Source organism: Lemur catta, chromosome 22 (genome assembly GCF_020740605.2).
Source record: "Lemur catta isolate mLemCat1 chromosome 22, mLemCat1.pri, whole genome shotgun sequence".
NCBI classification, from domain to species: domain Eukaryota; kingdom Metazoa; phylum Chordata; class Mammalia; order Primates; family Lemuridae; genus Lemur; species Lemur catta.
The window spans coordinates 28,145,857-28,166,591 of record NC_059149.1 but is presented as its reverse complement, the minus strand read 5'-3'; the positions used below and the strand labels follow the sequence as shown (position 1 = coordinate 28,166,591).

General features: G+C 39.3%; 1 protein-coding gene across 1 annotated transcript in view; it reads left to right on the top strand.

Annotated features, from left to right (window-relative positions):
• The first annotated feature begins 1,503 nt into the window (after positions 1-1,503).
• Positions 1,504-20,735, top strand: part of AGPAT5 (1-acylglycerol-3-phosphate O-acyltransferase 5) — a 41,671-nt gene continuing 22,439 nt past the window's right edge. The window contains exons 1-2 of the mRNA XM_045535642.1: positions 1,504-2,052; positions 16,433-16,502. Of these exons, the coding sequence (XP_045391598.1) occupies positions 1,834-2,052; positions 16,433-16,502 (289 nt within the window). The 5' untranslated portion in view covers positions 1,504-1,833. The remainder of the gene's footprint in view (positions 2,053-16,432; positions 16,503-20,735) is intronic.

The window sequence follows — 20,735 nt, the reverse complement described above, 5'->3', positions numbered from 1 at the left end:
ATCTTAAGGTGAACACAGAACCTGCTTTCTTTACATATTTTTTCTAACGTAGTGATGTCTGGTCTCAGTTAAAGGAAACATAAGTGGCATTAGTTGTGCACACTATATACACCCATGACTTTTGCCCCCCCAAACTAACCCTTAATTCTTCGTACAGTTTAGGGCACTAATTCCCACAAAAAGGAAGAGAAACACTGTTGAAGATCTTTCTACTGTGTTGTAATTCCTGTTGGCACGCAAATATTTATAATCTGAGGTATCTCTATTCATCTGGCTTTGTCCCCAAAGATCACCATCTACTGGTCACCTTACCTGATGTTAATCAGGTATGAAGAAAGTAGCTACCATCCTGGCCCTGATTAGAACTTTCCATTGAAATGCCTTCCTGCCTAAAGCTACCCCACAGGCTTCCATTATGGAAAAATTATTTTAACTTAAAGCATATGGCATTCTTTCAAAGTGCAACTATCCTTGAGAAGGGTTACATATTAAACCACTTTTACTACAGTCAAAGGGGTGTAGAAGGATCCAGAAGACCTGTGGATCTGTTTGTACATCAATAAAACAGCTACCCTGCCTGCCTAGATTTTTGTGAAGTTCATGTATGGATGCATTTTATGGACTTTACATCGTATACGCAAGCACTTTAATTACTGCACAAATGAGACTCCTTTAAAAAAAAACAACAACAAACAAATCAAAACAGCAAGGCGCTGGGGCAGTAAGTGAACCAAGACTGAATTTTGAAACAGTCTAACCAAACACACACTGGGGAAACATCCTTGTGAAATGGTTCTTCAGCTATGTGTAGACATGAAATTATCATCATTACAGTGATGGGGGAAAAACTGGGGTCTAAACCCGAAACACCCAGGTGGACAGGCAGGGACCGAAGGGAGGTTCCCAGGGGGCAGGCCAGGAGTTGGGGGTCCCCGTGCTGGGCCCTCGTCGTGGGGAGAAGGTCGGGGCCCCGAGCTACTGCGAGCTGCCGCCGCTGCAACTGCTCCAATTCTGTCCTGCTGGCCTTTCACTGAGCCCGGACACACTTGTGGACGCGGAAGTCCTCTTAACTGAAGTGGCGGCGTCCGCGGCCCCCGGCGCCTAGGGGCGTCCCGTCCCGGCTGCGGGGCACAAAAAGCACCCGAGGGCTCGCAGGGCGTGCAGCCAGGAGATGCGCGTCCCAGCCAGCCCAAGCGGCCCCCACACCAGCCCGCGCACGCCCCGCCGCGGGGCAGGCAGCCGCCGCCTCGCTCCTCCGGCCGGCGCCCACCCACGCGCCGCTCCACTCCCCGCGGCCTCTTCTTTTCCCGCGCCCGCAGCCGGGCCCGCCCAAGGAGCATGCGCAGTAGCCAAAGCCCGGCCGTCCGCGCCCGCAGGCAGTTGTGGGGCAACTGTCAGCCGACCTCGACCAACCAGAGGACGTGATATTGCCGCGGAGCCCCGCCCCCGGCGGGGCACTATGGTGACGAGCGGCCAATCAGGAGTCCCGTTATTGCCGCGGAGCCACGCCCCCAGTAGGGGGCTTTTGGTGACGGCTGAGGGTCATGGGGCGTGAGCGCTACTGAGCTACCGAGCCTCTGAGGACCGCGGCGTCTCCTCGCCTCGCGGCCGCGAGCGACACACCGGCCCTGCAGTCGCCCGCCCGCCCGCCCCTTGGCGGCGGCGCGGCCCATGCGGCTGAGGGCGGGGGTCGGGGGTCGGGAGCGGGCGGCGGGCTGGGCGTCTGGGTGGCCCGGGCCCGGGCGGCGAGGGGCGGCGGCTGGCCCGGCTGGCCGCGGCTAAGGGCCCCGGGCGCGGAGAGCAGGCGGAGCCCTCGGCCGCGGAGCCGGGAAGATGCTGCTGTCTCTAGTGCTCCACACGTACTCGATGCGCTACCTGCTGCCCGGCGTCGTGCTCCTGGGCACGGCGCCCACCTACATACTGGCCTGGGGGGTCTGGCGGCTGCTCTCCGCCTGCCTGCCCGCCCGCTTCTACCAGGTGGTAGACGACCGGCTCTACTCCGTCTACCAGCGCATGGTGCTCTTCTTCTTTGAGAACTACACCGGGGTGCAGGTGAGGCACTTCCCGCCTTCGGCGCCTCTGCGTCCGCCTGAGCCCTCGCGGGGCGCGCGGGCCTCCCAGGTTGGAGCCCTCCCCTCCCCTCCCCTCCCAGGTGGTTTCGATCGCTCGGGCCTGCTTGGCGGATTCAGCTTCGGAAACTCGTGCCATCACCCACCCTTCCACCGTGGGGGAAGTTTCACGTTGGGGTTTGGCCTGATGCTTCCTCGCAGGTCCACCGAGATCTCCAGGAAGCTGTAGGAACATCGTTCTGAGGCTACCAGTGGGGTCGTCCGCCCCGGGGCTGGTGTCACTGTCTGCCTGGGTGCTTAGCAAAGTAGGTGCAAGTGAACATTTTATGTAGGGCAGGCATTGGCCCAGGAAGGTGGTAATGTAACAGGGTATGTTCGCACTCGGAAGTGCGCTTTTAAAATGACCTTCTCTTGAAACTGATTGATGTTACTGTTTGGGCTAGGTTTTGGGTTCTTCCCAATACAAGTGAAAGATGGGCGAGGAAATTAATACATTGTTACGGTATAAGCCTTACTGTAGATACAGTTCTTGCCAACTTTAGGCGTAAGTACGTGAGTTATCTTTTGTCTGATTACTTTCTTACTGTTTCTATGTAAAGGTTGGATTTGTAGGTTAAATTTGACACACAAAAGTACAAGGCCCTCTTCACATGAGTTATTTGAAGTCTCTTAAAAAAAGAACAATTGTGAATTTTCCTTTTCTTTCTCAGTTCGAAAGAAGAGCTTTATTCTTGGTTATTCCTAACGTCCAAGGAATAATTTTAATTTTTTTTGGTGGGAGCAGGGTAGAGTGGGGTGGAGTGAATGAGATGGTATGGTTTTGTCCTTTTGCCTTTCTTTTTTCCACCTACAGCATCTGTTTTCACTCTGTGGTCAGCCAGCTACTGTAATGAGTTTGCAGTTGCACTGCTGATTGATCCTTGATGACTCTGAGTTTGCCCCAGCTGGGGGTTATTTGGGGTGGGGGAAAGGGACTAGGAGAGGCTAGGGCCTCCACTTAAACCACTATCTGTGTTTCCTAGGAAAGAAAGAAAGATCACAGTTCCAGATCATGGTTCCCTGGTATTTGACTTTTAAAATGGGCCTCCTTTAAAATTTTCAGTAATTCAGGTTAACGTTTTCCCCTTACACCATTATTTCACCGAGTTTGTCTAAATGTATGGTTTTATCATAATAATTTACTTTCACATCATATGACAGCTGGCCTGGGCTGGGATATACGCTCAGAACACAGTCAGTCTACCTGTGGTGAGTTATTTTAGTTTTGTTTAAAGAGTACACAGTGTAATACAGAATATACCATGGAAGTAATTTGTGTTTGGCAGTTTCTTATTTTTTGAAATAATTGTGAAGCTTCATAGTGTTCCTGAAATTATATACCTTATCTTATATGGTGCTGACTACAGATCTCTATTTTACTTCTTCTTCTTTTTTTTTTTTTTTTTTTCTGAGACAGAGTCTCACTTTGTTGCCCGGGCTAGAGTGAGTGCCGTGGCATCAGCCTAGCTCACAGCAACCTCAAACTCCTGAGCTTAAGGGATCCTACTGCCTCAGCCTCCCAGGTAGCTGGGACTACAGGCATGTGCCAACCATGCCCGGCTAATTTTTTCTATATGTATATTTTTAGTTGTCCAGATAATTTATTTCTATTTTTTTAGTAGAGATGGGGTCTCGCTCAGGCTGGTCTCGAACTCCTGACCTCGAGCTATCCACCCGCCTGGGCCTCCCAGAGGGCTAGGATTACAGGCATGAGCCACCGCGCCCGGCCTCTATTTTACTTCTTGATTTCCCAGCAAGTGGTTTTTAAAATAATCTGTTGTTTTTCCCCATTCTATTGTTCCAATAAGAGGATCTAGCATCCAGAGATAATCTTCATGTATTTATGAAAGGATATCTGAGGGCTCTTAAGTATAATTCAGAATTTTATTTAACGTGTGTCCCTTGATGAAGTTTATTAGAAATCCTAGAACAGATTGGCCACTGATCATCAAATGTAGGTTTTGAACATTTAATAAAAATATAGAATTGGAAGTTTTTAGTTCCTGCTTTTTTCTTTTTTTTTTTGGCAAGGAATATTTGCTATTTAGTAACAAAGAACAGGGTATTTTTAATATGTTAGGGTCTTTTTTTTTTGGAATTTGGGTTTCCTGTGTAGACAAGTTTACCTTCTGGTATTTTTGATAGTTTCCCTGAAGATTAAATCACTAGAGGAATAAATAACTCTTCAAATATAAGACCCAAAGGAAAAAGATTTACAGGGACATTTTGTCATCTTCTTACTTTTTACCTATTATTTTACCTATTATTTTTCATAATTGACTCTGTCATTGAGACGTTTCAATTAAAATTTTAGCTTGTTTTTCCTGTTTTGCTAGTATACTTTTTTCTTTACTTGAATTTTTTTAAATCAACTTTTGTTTGCAAGGCTAGTGATGATTGTCTTGTTCTTCATAAAATATTGTTGACTCATTCCTGAAGGAAGTTTTAGTAATTTAAGAGGATATAAGTTTTCAAATAAAAGAAAGTTCATTAAGTTATAGACATTAAAGAAGGATTCTTAAATTAGAGCTTTTTTAAAATGACGTTTTTATGCCTTTTAACTCTAGGTTTAAAAAAAGTGGTTCATAGTAGTTCTTGCAGAATATTTTCTTTTGCATAGCAATTTTAAGCTGAAGAGAAGTAGGTCCATAAAGTATGATCTGTGCTTGACAGGTAAACCTGCTTCCGACAAATTTATAATACCTAGAATTCAATAGTATTGAATAGTATTTATAATACCTAGAATTCAATAGTATTGAATTCTAGGTATTATAAATACCTATTCTTCCCTATTTTCATATGTATCTGAGAGAGAAAAACATTTTAGTCAGTATTGATAAAATTATTCTTTACAACTTGTTTATCCTTTTAGGTTCTTCCAGAGCCTCTCATTAGTACTGAACGTCAGTCCGACACTTCCTTCACCATGTATTCCTTTGGAATGTGTAATCAGAATTTTATGTTTCATTTATTTCACTTAATTCGATACTCATTGAAAATCAACATTTTCAATCTTTACTATTTTAAGAGGCATTGATTCAAGTAACAGCTTACTTTTCTGTGGTTGCCAAAACAGATCACCTCAAACTGTGGCTTAAACCAACCATATTCTGAAGGCCAAAAGTCTGAAATCAGGGTGTAGGCTTAATTATGTTCCCTCTGGAGGTTCTAGGGGAGAATCTATGTCACTTTCAGCTTCTGGTGGCTGTCAGCATTCCCTTACTTGGGGCCACATCACTCTAGTCTCTGCCTCATAGTCCTTGCCCACTCTTCTGTCTGTGTCACGTGTCCCTCTCCCTTTCTCTTACAAGGACACTTGTCATTGAGTTTAGAGCCCACCTGGCTGATCCAGGATGATCATCTCAAGATCTTTAATTTAATTACAACTACAAAGATCCTTTTTCCAAATAAGAGAACATTCCCAGGTTCCAGCTCTTAAGATGTAGACATGCTTTTTGGGCAGGCCACCATTCAACCCACTACAATAATGAACTCCATAGTTCTGCCTATTCAATATTTTATTTCTTTGTTTAATATTGCCCTATTTCTATAGATATTTATATATTAGGTTATTAAGCATGAAATGTCCGATTTCCTTAAGTACTAAGTTTGACAGTTGATATCTGTGACATTTTATTTTAACATTTCTTGTTTTATTTTTATTGTGAAGGTACATCCTCAGTCTTTGAAATGCCCATTTTGGCTTGTGATTATCTTTCAAAAATTTTTTAGAGCAATTTTTATGAAACCATACATAAGTAAAAAATACATGTTATTTTTTAATATGAGTGCCATCGCAGAACCAGTCCAGTGCAGACAGCTCAAAATATCAACCAAGTGTTTGGGAAGGATGTTGCTAATGAACACACAGTACCGTTGATGGTTTGAGAAGTTCCATTCTGGTGATTTTAATCTTTAAAATGAGCCATGTGCGTGACCCTGAGACCAAGGTGGATAATGACGAACTGAAAGCTGTAGTAGAAGAAAATCCATCTCAACCTATACGTGAAGTAGCAGCAAGGTTTGACATTACTATTCCAACAATATTGGACCATTTGAAACAAATAGCAAGGTAAAAAAGCTAGGTAGATGGGTTCCTCATGAATTAAAGCTTGCCTTTTTTAAGCTGTCATGACATAAAGGTGAATCATTTCTACACTGTATTGTTACATGTGATGAAAATCAGATTCTTTTTGATAATTGCAAGTATTCTGGATGATGGTTGGATAAAGGTGAAATGCCAAAAGATAGTCCAAAATGGAATATTCACCAAAAAAAGCTAATGGTGTCTGTTTGGTGGTCCATCACTGGTATTATCCACTATAGCTTCGTGAAACCTGGTCAGTTGATTACAGCAGATGTCTACTGCACCCAGTTGGACAAAATGATGAAGATGCTTGCAATTAAGCAACTGAGAGTGGTCAACAGAGACAGGCCAATCCTCTGCAAGACAATGCTTGACCACATGTCTCACAAACAATGCTGTTCAAACTACAGCAGCTGGAATTGGAAACTCTGACACTGTATTCACCAGACCTTGCACCAACTGACTACCACTTCCTCCAGGCTTTGGACCACTTCTTGTAAGGAAAAATATTCAATTCTCAACAAACTATGGAAAACACCTTTTGTGATTTCATTGCCACTTGCTCTCCAGGCTTCTTTGCAGCTGGTGTAACTGTGTCAATAGTTTAGGTAGCTTAGGCACATACTTTGATTAATTGTATCCTGCTTGTTTGAGATATAATAAACCATACATTTCATTGGCAATCAGACATTTCATAATTACCTAATATTAAAGCATTTTGTTCTCTGCTTTCTTTAACATGCTAAAATGAGCCTGGTTTTCTATGTTAAGGTTACTTTTAAAATAGTTTTCCATAATCTTTTAGTTATTACTTACAAACTTACCTTCACATAGCCCTTAAATATAGCATTTGATTAGTTGTCTTATTTTCAAAACCAATCTGCATTCTGTATAAAAACCAACTTCTTGCTCATATATTGGTGTTCCTTTAATTCTTAGCTGATTCTGAAATTACCATCTTATAATAGTATACAAAAAAAAGAACTGAAAACCTAGTAAATTAGAGGTATTATAACTTCTTAGTTAAGACTTTATTATATATAATATGGTATAACCTTGGCATTTGGTTTTCACTTAAAATCCATTTGGGATAGGAAATATCTTGAATGTGGGATGTTTGGAGACTCAGAATAGGAGACCATGTGTATATCCTTGAGGTGGAGTTTGAGGAAAAGTTGTGGGTAGCTAAGAAGAAAATGGGTGTACTGGCAGAGCAAGTAGTTAGGACTTGTGAGAAAGCAGTGGAGCCAACTGCAATGTTGTCATCTTTAGTTGAGGTGAAACTAGATTTATCCTACTTTCTAGCTGAGAATTCTATCCTAGGATTCTAGGTGTATCCTAAATGTTGAGATAACTGCGTAAGCAATAACCCTAACAGTTACGACAAACGATGAAAAATCTTTTTAACATCTTTTGTGAAGCTGATAAAAGTTAACATAATTTTTTCAAATGTCAGAATTCTTTTTTCTTTGTTTCTTTTTAAAAAATTTCTTTTCCTCCATTCCAATGTAGTATACTAAAAACTGATTACTGATATTTGCAGGCTGAAAAATTACTAATACCTAATAAATTAATCACCAATTTATTCTTAAATCAGTAACACTTGGAATTTACTTTAAAATATATTTTATATTAATGGCTCTGACTGCTAGTCTCCTCTCCCTCAAATGCTAAGGTAATATAACAATAAAATGTGAAACTCTTAGTGTATATAAAATGAACTTAACTTTTCAACTGACCTTCAAGTGTAAAATAGTTTGAAAAGCACTGGAAACAATATAAGTTTAAGATTTTTGACATTTCTATAATATGCTCAGCTAAAGTACTCTTCACTTCTCTAGTGATTCATACTTTTAATTGAAATGTTGTTCCAAGTTTCTCAGAAACAGTCTTTTTATCTGGAGACCATTTATAACTGATTCTTTCTTTCTGTAGTGCTGACTCATCAAAATAGTCCCAAACTCTTGAGTTAAATTTATATTCTGAATCTTGCCGTAAAAGCATGAACACACTTGTATAGAGTGGGGAAAGGAACCTTACAAGTCATCTATCTAGTTAAACCCCTTTTTTTCACTTCTGAATTCTTTTTGCATTTCTGGCAAAATGTTGCTTAGTTTTCTCTAATATCTGTAGTCCTAAAGAGAATATGAATTGTAGTTTGTATCCTTAATTTTATTCTTCTCTGCTTACTTATCATTCATGTGAAGACCTGAAATAGATCTTCCTTCCATTTAGCCGAGAGTAATCAGACGGCAGGTTTGGGTGTGCCCGTCCATTTGCTTGTTTAAGCAGAATTATAAAAACTTTTGCTATAGGAAATTAAACATTTCCTAGTCAAATACAATTCCAGTCAAAAACAATTTAGGTCTGGCTAGGGAACTGGTTAACTTACTAGACTTATAAGAAAATCCTAGAGAAATGTAATTAGGACTTTATTTTTACACATTTTATAAACTGTGAAAAACCAGTTATTTTAGGTTGCATTTGTGTCCAGTTTTTAATGCATTATTTTTCTAATTTAAATCACAGATGCAATAAAACATGCAAACATAGCCACAATATTTTGAGAAAGTTAAAAGTTTCCCTACTCCTACACCACATACACCTTTCCCAGGTATGTCACAGTTTGGTGCATAACTTTAGATTTCTTCCAAGAGCTTTTAAATTAATGTTTGAATTGTAGGAAAATTCCTCCGTTAAGGTACCTTCTTGGATGGGTTTTATGGTGCAGTAGCAGTAAGTACACCTGTGTACCTACGGGGACAATTATGTGCCATTATGATCGAAAGCAAAGGGAAAAACGACTGTATATACATACTTCCCCTCTTTTTTAAATTTGTCTAATTTTGTGGAGCAGAACAGTTGACACTTCTTAAATGGAATTAGAAGTTAATTTTTTCCTATTCAAATTGAAATTGTTTACAGCTGCATTTTTGTATAATCAGACTTTCTGAGGAGGGGTTAGACTAGACAGCTGTTTCTCTTATTAATCACTTAACACAGGTTTGAATTAAGAAATTTGGATAACAACAGTTTAGCTGTTTTTTTGATGGTTACTATGTTTTAGGCATTGTATGAAGTAGTTTACATAGTCTCATTTATTTCACTACAACCCTATGAGGAGTAGTTACTATTACACTCATAGGTAGGAAAAAAAAAATAGGTGTGAAGAGGTTAGATACTTTTCCTCAAGTTCTCATAGTAGGGTTATGGAGTAGGATTCAAATTCAAGTCTTAATCACATCCAATACTTTGGGGCCTATGTTCTTAGTGACCATTATGCTACAGTGTAGGGGAGAAAAACCTGTACCCTCCCTCTTAGGGTGACTGGGGCTTATGAATTAAGAAACAGATTAACAGGAGAAAAAGTGTACAGATTTTTATTGGTGTTATTAATTTTACTTGCACAAGGTCCTTGGAAAGGAGGTGAAGAGCCAAGAAGCAGTTTCTTTGTGATTTTAACAAAGGACAATAAATTGTAAAGAAGTGACTAGTCAGAGGAAAAGTAAGTTTCAGCTCCTAGGGGTGGTAAATTGTGGGAAGGTGACTAGAAAATGTATAGTAGATAAAGATTGTTTAGTAAGGTTTGTTATGCGGATTTATATTGGCAGTTTCTGGTCTTCCTAGTAAGGGACGGGGAACATCTTTATAAGCGGAAGCATACCACCTTTACACAGGGAAATTTATGCTCTGCCTTTAGGCAAAAAGAGGGAGAGCAGAGAGCTCTTCCTGTATCTGCTGTTTCTCAATTGCCTTCAATTCAAAATAATCCTTATGCCAAAGAGGTGTGTTTGGGGTGGCATAATCTGATCCCTTTCAACAGCACCATTTATATGTAAGGACAGTAAAAGGTTCTTTTTTTTAATCATCATATTTCAAGTTTTGAATGCTGAACCAAATGGATATTATTGAGATAAGTGTATTTTTAAACAAAGAAAGAATACTGTATATTTAGGTCTCTGCACACATTGTTAGTTGGAGGGTAAGGTGTTAAGCATGTGATTACTTTAGATTTCATTTAACTCCCTGCTTTTAGGATACAAAAGAGACAGTCATCAAGTAGTTTATATATCATGGGAGCAAATGCAAACAACATAGATATGATCGAGGTGAAAATAGTTTACATCTAACCCATGCCTTCTTGTGAAAGCCAGTTTGTGCACGATAAATAAGTTTGACTAAAGCAGAATAATAGTGTGTCAGGTGCAATGAAGATAATTATTCAAAAAGCAGTTTTATTGTCTGCCTCTTAATAAAAAGAAAATTATTTTTTTTCTGTAAAGGGACTTTAGATGAGTTTTTAAAAAAATGGATGAACCTAAAGCAATTACGAAGAAACAATTATGAACATAAAATTAATTATGTAAAACAAAAGCCATATGTTTTCATATGCCTTGTTTTGAAGGAACAAATTATCTGCAGCATACATTAATAGAAGCAACTAATGTGATTTGAAATATGAGTACTAGAAGAGTCACAGAGTGATGATGCCTTTAAAAAGTTGCTGGTGCATTTACAGTTTTTTACGTTGAAAATGAGGTGTAAAGGAAAAATGAGGTATGAAAATCTCAGGACCCTCCCCCAACTCCTTCTGCAAAAAGGAAGGTCAAACCCAGAGGTTGAGTCTTTCAACACCCTGCTTCCAAATGAGTAGCTGTTTCTAGCATTATGGTCCAGCCAGATCCCTGCAAAAGGTAAAAGGCCTCAAGCAATTGCAAAGGATTGTCCCCTCAGATCATTCATAAGGAAATTCCTTGCTGGCCTCCCACAAAGGAGGATGTGCAAATTGTAACTGGGTCTGCAGGCTGAGTCTAGCTCCTGAAACTAAAGTCTGTTGATCCCACACTAACAGTGTTGCGTACAGGTTATCTTCCCAGGTGCAGAACAGAGACAGCATCAAACATTCTTCCACCTACCCAGGGACATCTGCATAACTGATGATTCCTTTACTCCCTTTTTTTTTATTCTGACATTCTCCTTATCTTGTATAAAATACAGATTTCCTGCGTCTCACAAAAATGTAACCATTTTGTCTCCCTGCCCACTCCCCTTCCTCTGTTTCTTTCCATATGCCCTATTATTGAGTCTAAGAAAGACTGATTTATAGAAATGCCCCCTATATTTTTAGAGACAAATGATTTCAGGAGTCTTGCAAGGCTTTGCCCTGAAGGAAAATGTAAATGTATTAGTTCACATATCAAAAGCTGCCTCGCCTCAGGAGTGTGTCTTAATGGTCAATAGCAGCTCTTTCCAAGGTGACCCTGCAATCTCAGGCCTGTAGTTCTCATCTGCTTTGAAAGACAAAGCAGGTCTTGCATGGAGCCATGGGATGGGAAGCTGATCAACAAAGACAGACCGCCCAAGGTGAGAGCTGATCAGAGATGAGAGCTGATCAATAAGATATGCCACCCTAGCCGGGCCCAGACGGAACCATGCTGTTAAAGTAAATAGCATGCAGGACAGCTCATGCTTGACTTCTGAAATCTCTGTTATAATACACAGTAACCAGAGGCACGATGTCTCTGTTTTTGCTAAAGTGATAGCTTTATCTTAAAACTTAGAAGTTTGCCCTAGGAAGATTTTATAACCCGTGGTTCACCTAGATAGAGTTAGTTAAGGGATCTGTAGAAGCCTTTTGGAAGACTTTGAACCTAAACTGAACTGTTATTATGTAAATCCTGTTACCCCTGGCAACCAAAGCACTGTACCTGTAAATACCTGTGTGAAACTTCAGTCAGGGTTGCACCTCTAATGGGAAAGGAGTGTCACCCTTCGAGGACCCTCCGTTGCCTATCTTCATAAATCTGTACTTTATAAACTATATTTTTGCCTCTATGTATTATTTTTATTTCTGTTTCCTACTATTTTTTCATCCTTTGTGACGACCCCTGTCTGAGGGACCCGATTTTTTGCTGGGAGCACAGCAAAATCCCCGCACGCCATCTCCTTTAAACCCGAGTTCCCAAATCTCGCTTTGGAAAAACAACCACAGATTTGTCTGTGGTTTGTTTTTTCCCAGTGCATCCTCAACTTTGGCTTAATCAACCTCCATTGATTGAGATCTTTGCCTCAGTCACTCATTTTGGGTTGTTACGGGTATGGCTTTCCTACTCTGACAAATAAAAGTGCAAACTTGTCAATGGAAAATAACCCAAACTCTGTGAAATAATTTAAAGAGGTTTATTCTGAGCCGAATATGTGCTACCGTGGCCTGGAGAGCCACGCCCAAGAAGCCTTGAGCAAATGGTCTCCCCATGGTTGGGTTACAGTTGGTTTTATACATTTCAGGGAAATAGGATTACATAGTCAAAAATCAATACGTGGAAGGTATACGTTGATTTGGCCCGAAGTGGGGGATTACGAGTTATAGGTGGATTTAAAGAGTCTTTGATTTGTAATTGGCTAAAGAAATGAAGCTTTGTCTAAAGGCTTGGAATGTTTTACAATAAGGAGGTCTGTTAATCAGCAACAAGCCACTGGACATAGACTCAATAAGTAATCTGTTAAGTAAATTGATGGCCTGAGGTGTGGTGTAAGCTTTGTCTTGCATAGCCTTAGGCCTGTTAATGAGTTACACAGGGTATCTCCAAGGAGGGAGGGGATTGTGAGGGCGCATATCTGACCCCCCTCCTCATGACCAATAACTCAACCTTAGGATGTTTCTAGGGTCTCCTTGGGCAAGAAGGGGTCCATTCAGTCAGCTGAGGGGCTTAAGATTTTATTTTAGTTCACAAATTTAATGACTCAGTAAACATCTGTTGAAAACCATCTGGATGCTAGACTCTGGGGGTAGAAAAATGATCACATATCTGTCACTGAGGAGCTGATAAACCTAAGGGGATATGACTTGTGAATAGGGTTAGGTACAGTGTGTCCTGGCTGCACCTAAAGGAGCGTGAACAAGGTACCTCATGGTGCAAAGGGAAATGATTAATCCTGGGGACTGGGTTAAAAGGTGCAAAGGCTTCAGTGGGTGTTACTAGCCAACCAGGCTTATTGCTCACTGCTCAAGAGGAAGCCAATACACTGAGACAGCAGAGTTTACGGCAGAAAAGGAGTTTAATATCACAGGTGCCACTCGGGGAGACAGGAGGGATTTCTCAAATCCATTTCTCCGAGAATTTGGGAGCCAGGGTTTTTAAAAATGGTTTAGTGGGCAAAGGGCTAGAAAATTGGATCTGCTGACTGGCTGGGAATGAACTCATAGGACTGGGAAGCAGAAATTGTCTTCTTGTGCTGAGTCAGTTCCCTGGTCATAAGACCAGTTGAGTTGGATGCTTGGCATGGGCCACTGGTCTGGTTGGGTCAGTTGGGCCACTGGAATGCAGGGTCTGGAATGTATCTCAAAGACCAGCTTTAGGTCTCACAGGAGTGATGTTGCCTGTGGGAGCAACAAAGGAAGTTAAGAATCTTCATGACCATCAGCTGTGTGACTCCCGAATAGTGAGCATTTATAGGAAAGCCAGCTAGGGGGCAATGGCTGGTTATATATGTATTTTAATCAGGCCCCTACCGCAGTTCCCGCCTCTTTTATTAATATTATAAAGGGCAGATTCATGGGGAGGTAAATAAATGAGGAAAAGCTGGCATAGAGATGATTACAGTGAGGTAGTACAGATTTTTGACTTATTTCTGTTGAATTCCAAGTAATTTGTAGTTTAAGTGATAAATGAAAAATCTTAGAAAAGAGGTATCATCCAAGGTATCTACTTTGAGGTCCTAAATTATGTTTTGTCAGAGGCTTACTATCTTCTTTTGCATTACAGTTGGAAATATCTTTTATTTCAGTAAGATATTGTGCATATTGAAGAAAAATCTTAAGTATAAATTTACATATGTGTATAATCTTCAAAGACTATGAATAAAGAATCTCTGTGATCTAGTAGTTGAACTGCGTTTTCCCTGTTTACCCAGTTGAATTCATTCTAGATACTAGTGAAGATCTGTTTTTAAATACTGAGCAAGTTTAACTTTGTTGTTAATCATGGAAAATATTGAAAATTATGAGTTGTATGGAAGCCATGGAGAGGTGGGGAAGATTAGTGAATCTTATAGGGATTACAGAGGTGGCTTTTTCTTTTTTCTATTTTTTTCATGGTGTAAATACTTTATTCCTTGCATTAATGTATATGTTAAACATTGTGTGCACTTTATAATTGTCTTTCTAAAGCTTGGAGAAATTCATTGGCAGAAGTAGTAACATCTAAGAAGAGATGGCTTTTTCTTTGAAGCTTTTAGGTTCATACTTGTGTCTAATAATAAAGGTAGAAAATTGTGGCATTTTAAGGCTAGCAGTGAAGATGTGGAATATTCTTAAGCTTGTGATGCTATTAACTGATCCTGGGTCTTTGGACAAGGACTTGGTTTTCGTAGGGTAAAACCAGAGGGCTGGGCAGGTAGTCTTCACACGTCCTTCGAGTGCCAATGCATATATTGTGCATTCTCCGCTGGGAATTCCTGTGTCATCACATTAGGTGATTGTGTTTATTTTTGTGCTTTCTTTCCTACTCTCACCAGGCTTGTTTTATTTTAAAATGAGATGTATTTAGTTTTATAAAAGACAAAATTTGCAGTGCTATGTTTTCTATCACTGGTACTATAATTCTGTAAAAACCGCCTTTTAATAGCTTATTTGTCATCTACCTTCAAAGGCTACAGCCCAGCAGTCTCTTAACCAAGCTTGGCAAGAAAGGGAAAGTATCATCCCTTGGATGGTTCAAGTATTGCCTTCAGCTTGGGGGTCAGGGGTGTCTCCAAAGAGTGATATTCGAGTTGAATCAGTTAAACCTTGGATATCCTATCTAAGAAAGTTAAGCCAGAAATATTCTGCCATCTGTCTGCAAAACTTTTAAATCCAGTGCGTGCCCAGTGGTCCTGATGCGGTTCTGGCTTGTTGGGAACAGAATGGGGGTTGCTCATGGCCAGAACCTCATTTTTTTAACCCTGTGCAGATCAAATTGTTGGTGTTATTTATTTACGCAATCAGTAAACTTTACTTAAAACAACTCATTGAACAAATATTTAAACATATTATGTACCTAGCACTGCGAGATTTTTCTAAGGAAGTCAGTAGAAACCTCAGTCTCAATCCTTGACCTCCAGAACTTTGTATTATCTCGTTGTATTTATCTGCAAAGATGTTGGGCTAATGTCTTTTTCTGTCTTATGTTTTTAAAATATTAATGAATAGTGTCATGACCAGAAGATAATCCCTATGGACAAGATAGATTTAAAAACCTTTAGCTAATTAATAATTTTGCATAGTCCATGATACAAGACACAGAAACAAGAATGCCCTAAATAAAAAAAATACCACCATTAGCAGTCATTTCTTTTGGAGTCTTTAAAAGTGTACACCCAGTTTCTTTAAAAATTTTATTATGAAATATTTAAGATGTACAGAACAGCAGAAAAACTAATGTAGATACAGTGTACACCTGTGTACCCACCACCTGGTTCGAGAAATAAAGTGTGACTGGTGGACTGGAAGCCCCACTGTGTGCTCCGCCCTTGTGCTAGAAGTCGCCTTACTCTTGAACTCTGTTCTTCATGGAGATAGAGTCCTAGTCAGGGAACCATGTTTCCCTACTACTTACAGAATAAAGTTTTAATCTTCAGCGTGGTACTCAAAAGACTTGAGACATTCTTGTTCAGAGCCACCCTTCTGGGCTTGCTGCAGGGTACTGACTCCTCGGCCACGACACTGGCCACGGACCAGAACAGGCCTCCAACATTACGGCTTCCATTTGGTCTTATTTTCATGAACATTTTCTCTTCATCTAATCTGCTGAAATCACACCTCACGAATACTTCCTGTTCTGCAGTTTATAGTTCTTTAAAATAAGATGTACTGTATTTTCATAATATTTGCATTATGTCTCATTACATTTACTGTATGGGTATCTCTCTCTTCCACTAGATTGTAGGCTCTTGGAAAGAAGATTTATCTTATGAATAGTGCTTTATATATTGTTAGCAATCAATAAATGCTTGTTTTATTTTTCTCTTGGGGATATTGATCAGTCTGTTTTACTTTATGATCATTAACCTGCCCAACGCTTAACTGCATTATAAACATGAACTCTTTATGGTCTCTGAGGCTCCTAAGAGAAGTTTAATTTTTGGTAATCATGGATGGAAATATTCACAATATCGTGATTTGTACACATTGTCTTAATTTTGTGTAGTACATGTTTTAAAATATCAAAGTAATGTTTCTTTTTGTTTTATCTTTTAGATACTGCTATATGGAGATTTGCCAGAAAATAAAGAAAATATAATATATTTAGCAAATCATCAAAGTACAGGTTTGTATTTCATTTGCATGAAACTTAGGTTTTTCTATACGTGGTACATGGGCATTCAAAATAATGTTCTTATATATTTAAATGAAGTGGATTTTTTTTAAAAAAACATGAATTTCCTGTGCAGATATTATATCTGTCCTTATATTTTTGTGATTTTACTTTTTGGAATGTTAGGAATGTGAAAGCTATGAATTTTGCTAAATTTGCCTTCTCCCTCTGTTGGATGTAAAAAAGCTATTTTTTTTACTTTTTTTCCCTTGTTTCTTTGAGTAGCTTTTTTAAATAGTCTGTTTATTCTTTTTGTAAGTGATGTTTGTAGAAGTGGAATTGGTGGGTCAAAATGTAGATACATTTTATGTTTTTTATTGTTAGCCTGCAGAAAGGTTGCACCACTATGTGAGTACGCATTTCCTAAACACAGTATTTATTGTCTGCAGTTGCTTTTGCTTTTTTAAATGTGTTTGGTTTAATTCTTCTATCAGAGGAATCATGGAAGACTGGTCTCCAAAGCAGTACAGTATATACTTTAGGTTAAGGCACTTTTCAAAAACTTTTAAAGTAATTATAGAGTCATAAGAATTTGCAAAAATAGTACATTGAGTTTCGTGACTCCTTCACCAATGTTTCTTTCAATGGTGATATCTTAATATAACTGTAGTACAGTATCAAAATCAGAAAATTGACATTGATTAAGGTACTTTTAAGTTCTCTAAATAATTCAGTCCAAAAAAGATCCCACTTCATATTTTTTCATACCTTAGCTACTTTTGATGCATACTTCCTAAATTCCATTATTACTTTAAAAAATATAGTACATAGAAGCTCAAAGCTAAAAAACAACCTGATCAATAATACTCTTAATGGAAAATCACTTGTGCCTGTCGCTTTTCTTTATTTTCTTCCTGTCAACTGTCTCTTCATGATTTTGTTGCTTTTATTACCATCTATACCATAGGTAATGTATAGAAAGTAAAAAAAGATGAAATACATTTTTCTCAATTTAGCATATTAATGATGACATTCAGATTTATAGGACAAGAATTGAAATTACGAGGGGTTAATAGGAATTTTGATGTATCTGTATATTTCCCGAGACTTGATCACATGACTGGCTCAGACTATTTTATCTAATTACATTTAACTTTAGTCAAAAATAGCAAAACAATCAGCCTGTGGTTAGTGTCTGCTTATAACTCTGGCCAGTCCAGACATATTGGCCTTTTTACCGCTAACACAGTTCTGCTATTCCTGTCTTGCTGTTGATGGACTATTTCTATCACAGTTCAAATATCCAAATAAAAAGGATTTATGGGCCCAAGACAGGGAATGGCTCATGATAGATTTGATTCCCTCCAAATTTTCTGTATATTGATTGACCCAGTGGTTAATCTCATGTAGAGTTTTCTTTCTGTTTAACAGGATCTCTTAAAATTTCTTATTCAGTTTCCCTGCCAACTTTCCTTTTTCCAGGTTTCAGTGTAAACACTGTTGCATTAACAAAGTTGTGGTCCTGGCACTGATGTGTGGAATAAGTACTTTCTGAACATTGCCGGAGGTGGTGGTAATAGTAATAATGATGATAAAACAACTGCTGCTGTCGTTTGTGTGCTTACTATATGTTGGCCTTCATCTGCATTCCATCAGAGTGAGGACTTCTGGGAGAATACTTGTGAAAAAACAGATTTTTAAAAATTCTTGTATTTGGGACTAAAAGATACTGTGAAAAACATGATCTTACTCAGCCCGCCCAGACCCGAAACAGTTCCGTTTTGCAGTTTAGAGAACCACTTCCCCTCCCCGCCCCCGACTCTGAGCGCCTCTGACTTTCCCGCACTGCTCCCGGGCCAGAGCCTCTGCCCTCGGCCTTCAGGAGCTGGGAAGGCTGCTTTTTGAATGTCTTTTAAAACTCCATAACTTGGGAAGATACCAAAGGCGTGATTTTAAATTACTTTAGAATCGCAGGCTTTAGTGAGTATGTGATGGAGCCTTTTCCTAGAAAAATGTACACATAAAGATTTGCATATAGTTTTAGGGTTCCAGAGGCCCCCAAAGCCTAGCCGAAGACGTGGGTCATTGGCCTGTTGTGTTTAGGTGCTCTTGTAAAACCCTTTTGAGATAGTAAGAGTCACAATGGAATAGTTCTGAAAGTGTAATTAGCAGAAAGAGCATTTCAAGGACTGCTGTTCTGCTTAGACTTTCTAGGCTGCTCTCTGCTCGGCCTGCCAGAGTAAATGAGTTTCCTGGCCTAACTAAGGTTCAGAAGAATTGACATTTAAATCAGTCTCTCCTCCCTTGTTTTCACTTGACATATCCTTGTTGTCTCTACATCCTTAGTCTCTGTTAGCTTATTTCTCTCCAGAGTCAGCAAGGATATAGTGGCTGTTATTCCTTTCCCTGTCCTTTAACTATCTGCTTTTGACATCTTTTACCTTTTCAGTCTCATGAAATGCTCCCTTTTCTTGGTTTAGGTGTCACTTTTCTTGACTAACAGTGTGCGTGGTAAGTAGGGTGTCATGAAAAGGCATAGGCTTTGGAGTCAGAGAGACCCTGCTTTGTATGCTGTTTTGCCTGTGAATTTCTTAACGTCTCAGAGCCTTATTGGTAAGGTGTGAGGATTACGTGGGCTAACTCATAGTCCCTGTGGAGTGCCTGGCCCATCGATGGCATTAGCAGTGGTAGTGACTGTGATCGCTGAAGCCAACCATTAGCACAGTGCTGGCTCCATGGTAGGCGAGTGCGTCATGTGCAGTATCTCTTTCAGACCACACAATGCTTAGGAACTGTTGTTACATAGTGATATAGATGAGAAAAATCTTGCTGCCTCTCCTCACTGCCCTTCACTCTCTTCCAAGTTAATAGGAACAATGACACTGTTTTGACTGGATCACTATTTAAGAATTCTTACATAGCCAGAATTATTGATATTTTAATCAAGTCATTCATGCCAGAACACAAAATATTAATAGTTATTGTAAAGGTAATATATTACCATCTCACCTGTAATGTAGTGTCATCTATCTGAAACCTAGCTGAGAATAAACAAAAACTAAAAAAGGTAATTTCATAGTAAATATTGATGACACAAAGCTTGTGTCTTTCGACGTTTGTTTCCTTTAAGATTTTCAAGTGTAAACAGCGGAGCCCACGGCAGTGTATTATGAATATGACATATTTTGGAAATCTTGCACGTTCTCTTACCAAGTTCTTGGAAGGTGCATCTGAGGCCATAATATTAATATAACTATGTTTGTTTTAGTATTAAAAATGTAGTTTTTTATCCTTCCAAACTTTAACTTGTAGCAGGAAAAGGTGCCAAATTTGGCTTTTAGCTTTTACTCTAAGTATGTTTCTAAGATGTACTTTTGCCTGGGAACCATACAGAAGCATATAAAATTAGTCTTAGAATTTATTCAGTTTGTTTAATTTATATTAGATACAGTTATAACTGGTTGATTATATGGTTTCCAAGATATGATCAGAAAGAAATGTGCTTATCAGTAATTATTTGATCTGAATTAGAGAGAAGGGTCTGGTGAGAGGGCGTCAATAGGAAGTTATATGCACCACAGGGGGAAAATCTTTGCAGGCAATATTCTATTTATAGGGGGCCATAACAAAATTTGTATATATAAACCTAAGCCTTACATCATCAAGAGAAACTTAATTTGTGAATAATAATCCCTGATTAAAAAGGTATGTATAGTAATCAACAAAAATATTTTTCTAGGTGAATTTTCAGTAGTTATATGGCTCTTTGGGGGTAGTCTATCTAGTATGGTGCATTGTCTAAAGGATTTCACGTAGCTGAGAGTTAATCATCCTGTAATCTGTGGAAAACTGTCCCTTTTGGTTAAAACTTTATTCTAATTCCTTTAAATCCCCAGCTTTTATTTCCTACAGTTTTTTAAAAACATTTCCCCCTCTGATTCACTTCTTTTGTTCTCAATTTCGTGGCCTGAACACACATGTGATGCTAGGACTATATTCTTTTCACCGATTCATAACAATTTTCAAGTATCCCATCATAGAATTCATCTGTAGATTAACTAGAAAAGTCTCCCTCACATCTCTTTAAACCGTACCCCTGTTTACCATCTTCTGCACCCAGTTTGCTGCTTTCTATTTGTTTGCTCTGCTAAGGGCCACTCTCTGTTGGGAATTTCTCCTGTTTTAAAGCTCAGCTAACTTAATTCTAGGAAGTTTTTGGTGCTTTTGTTATCAGCTTGTTCATTC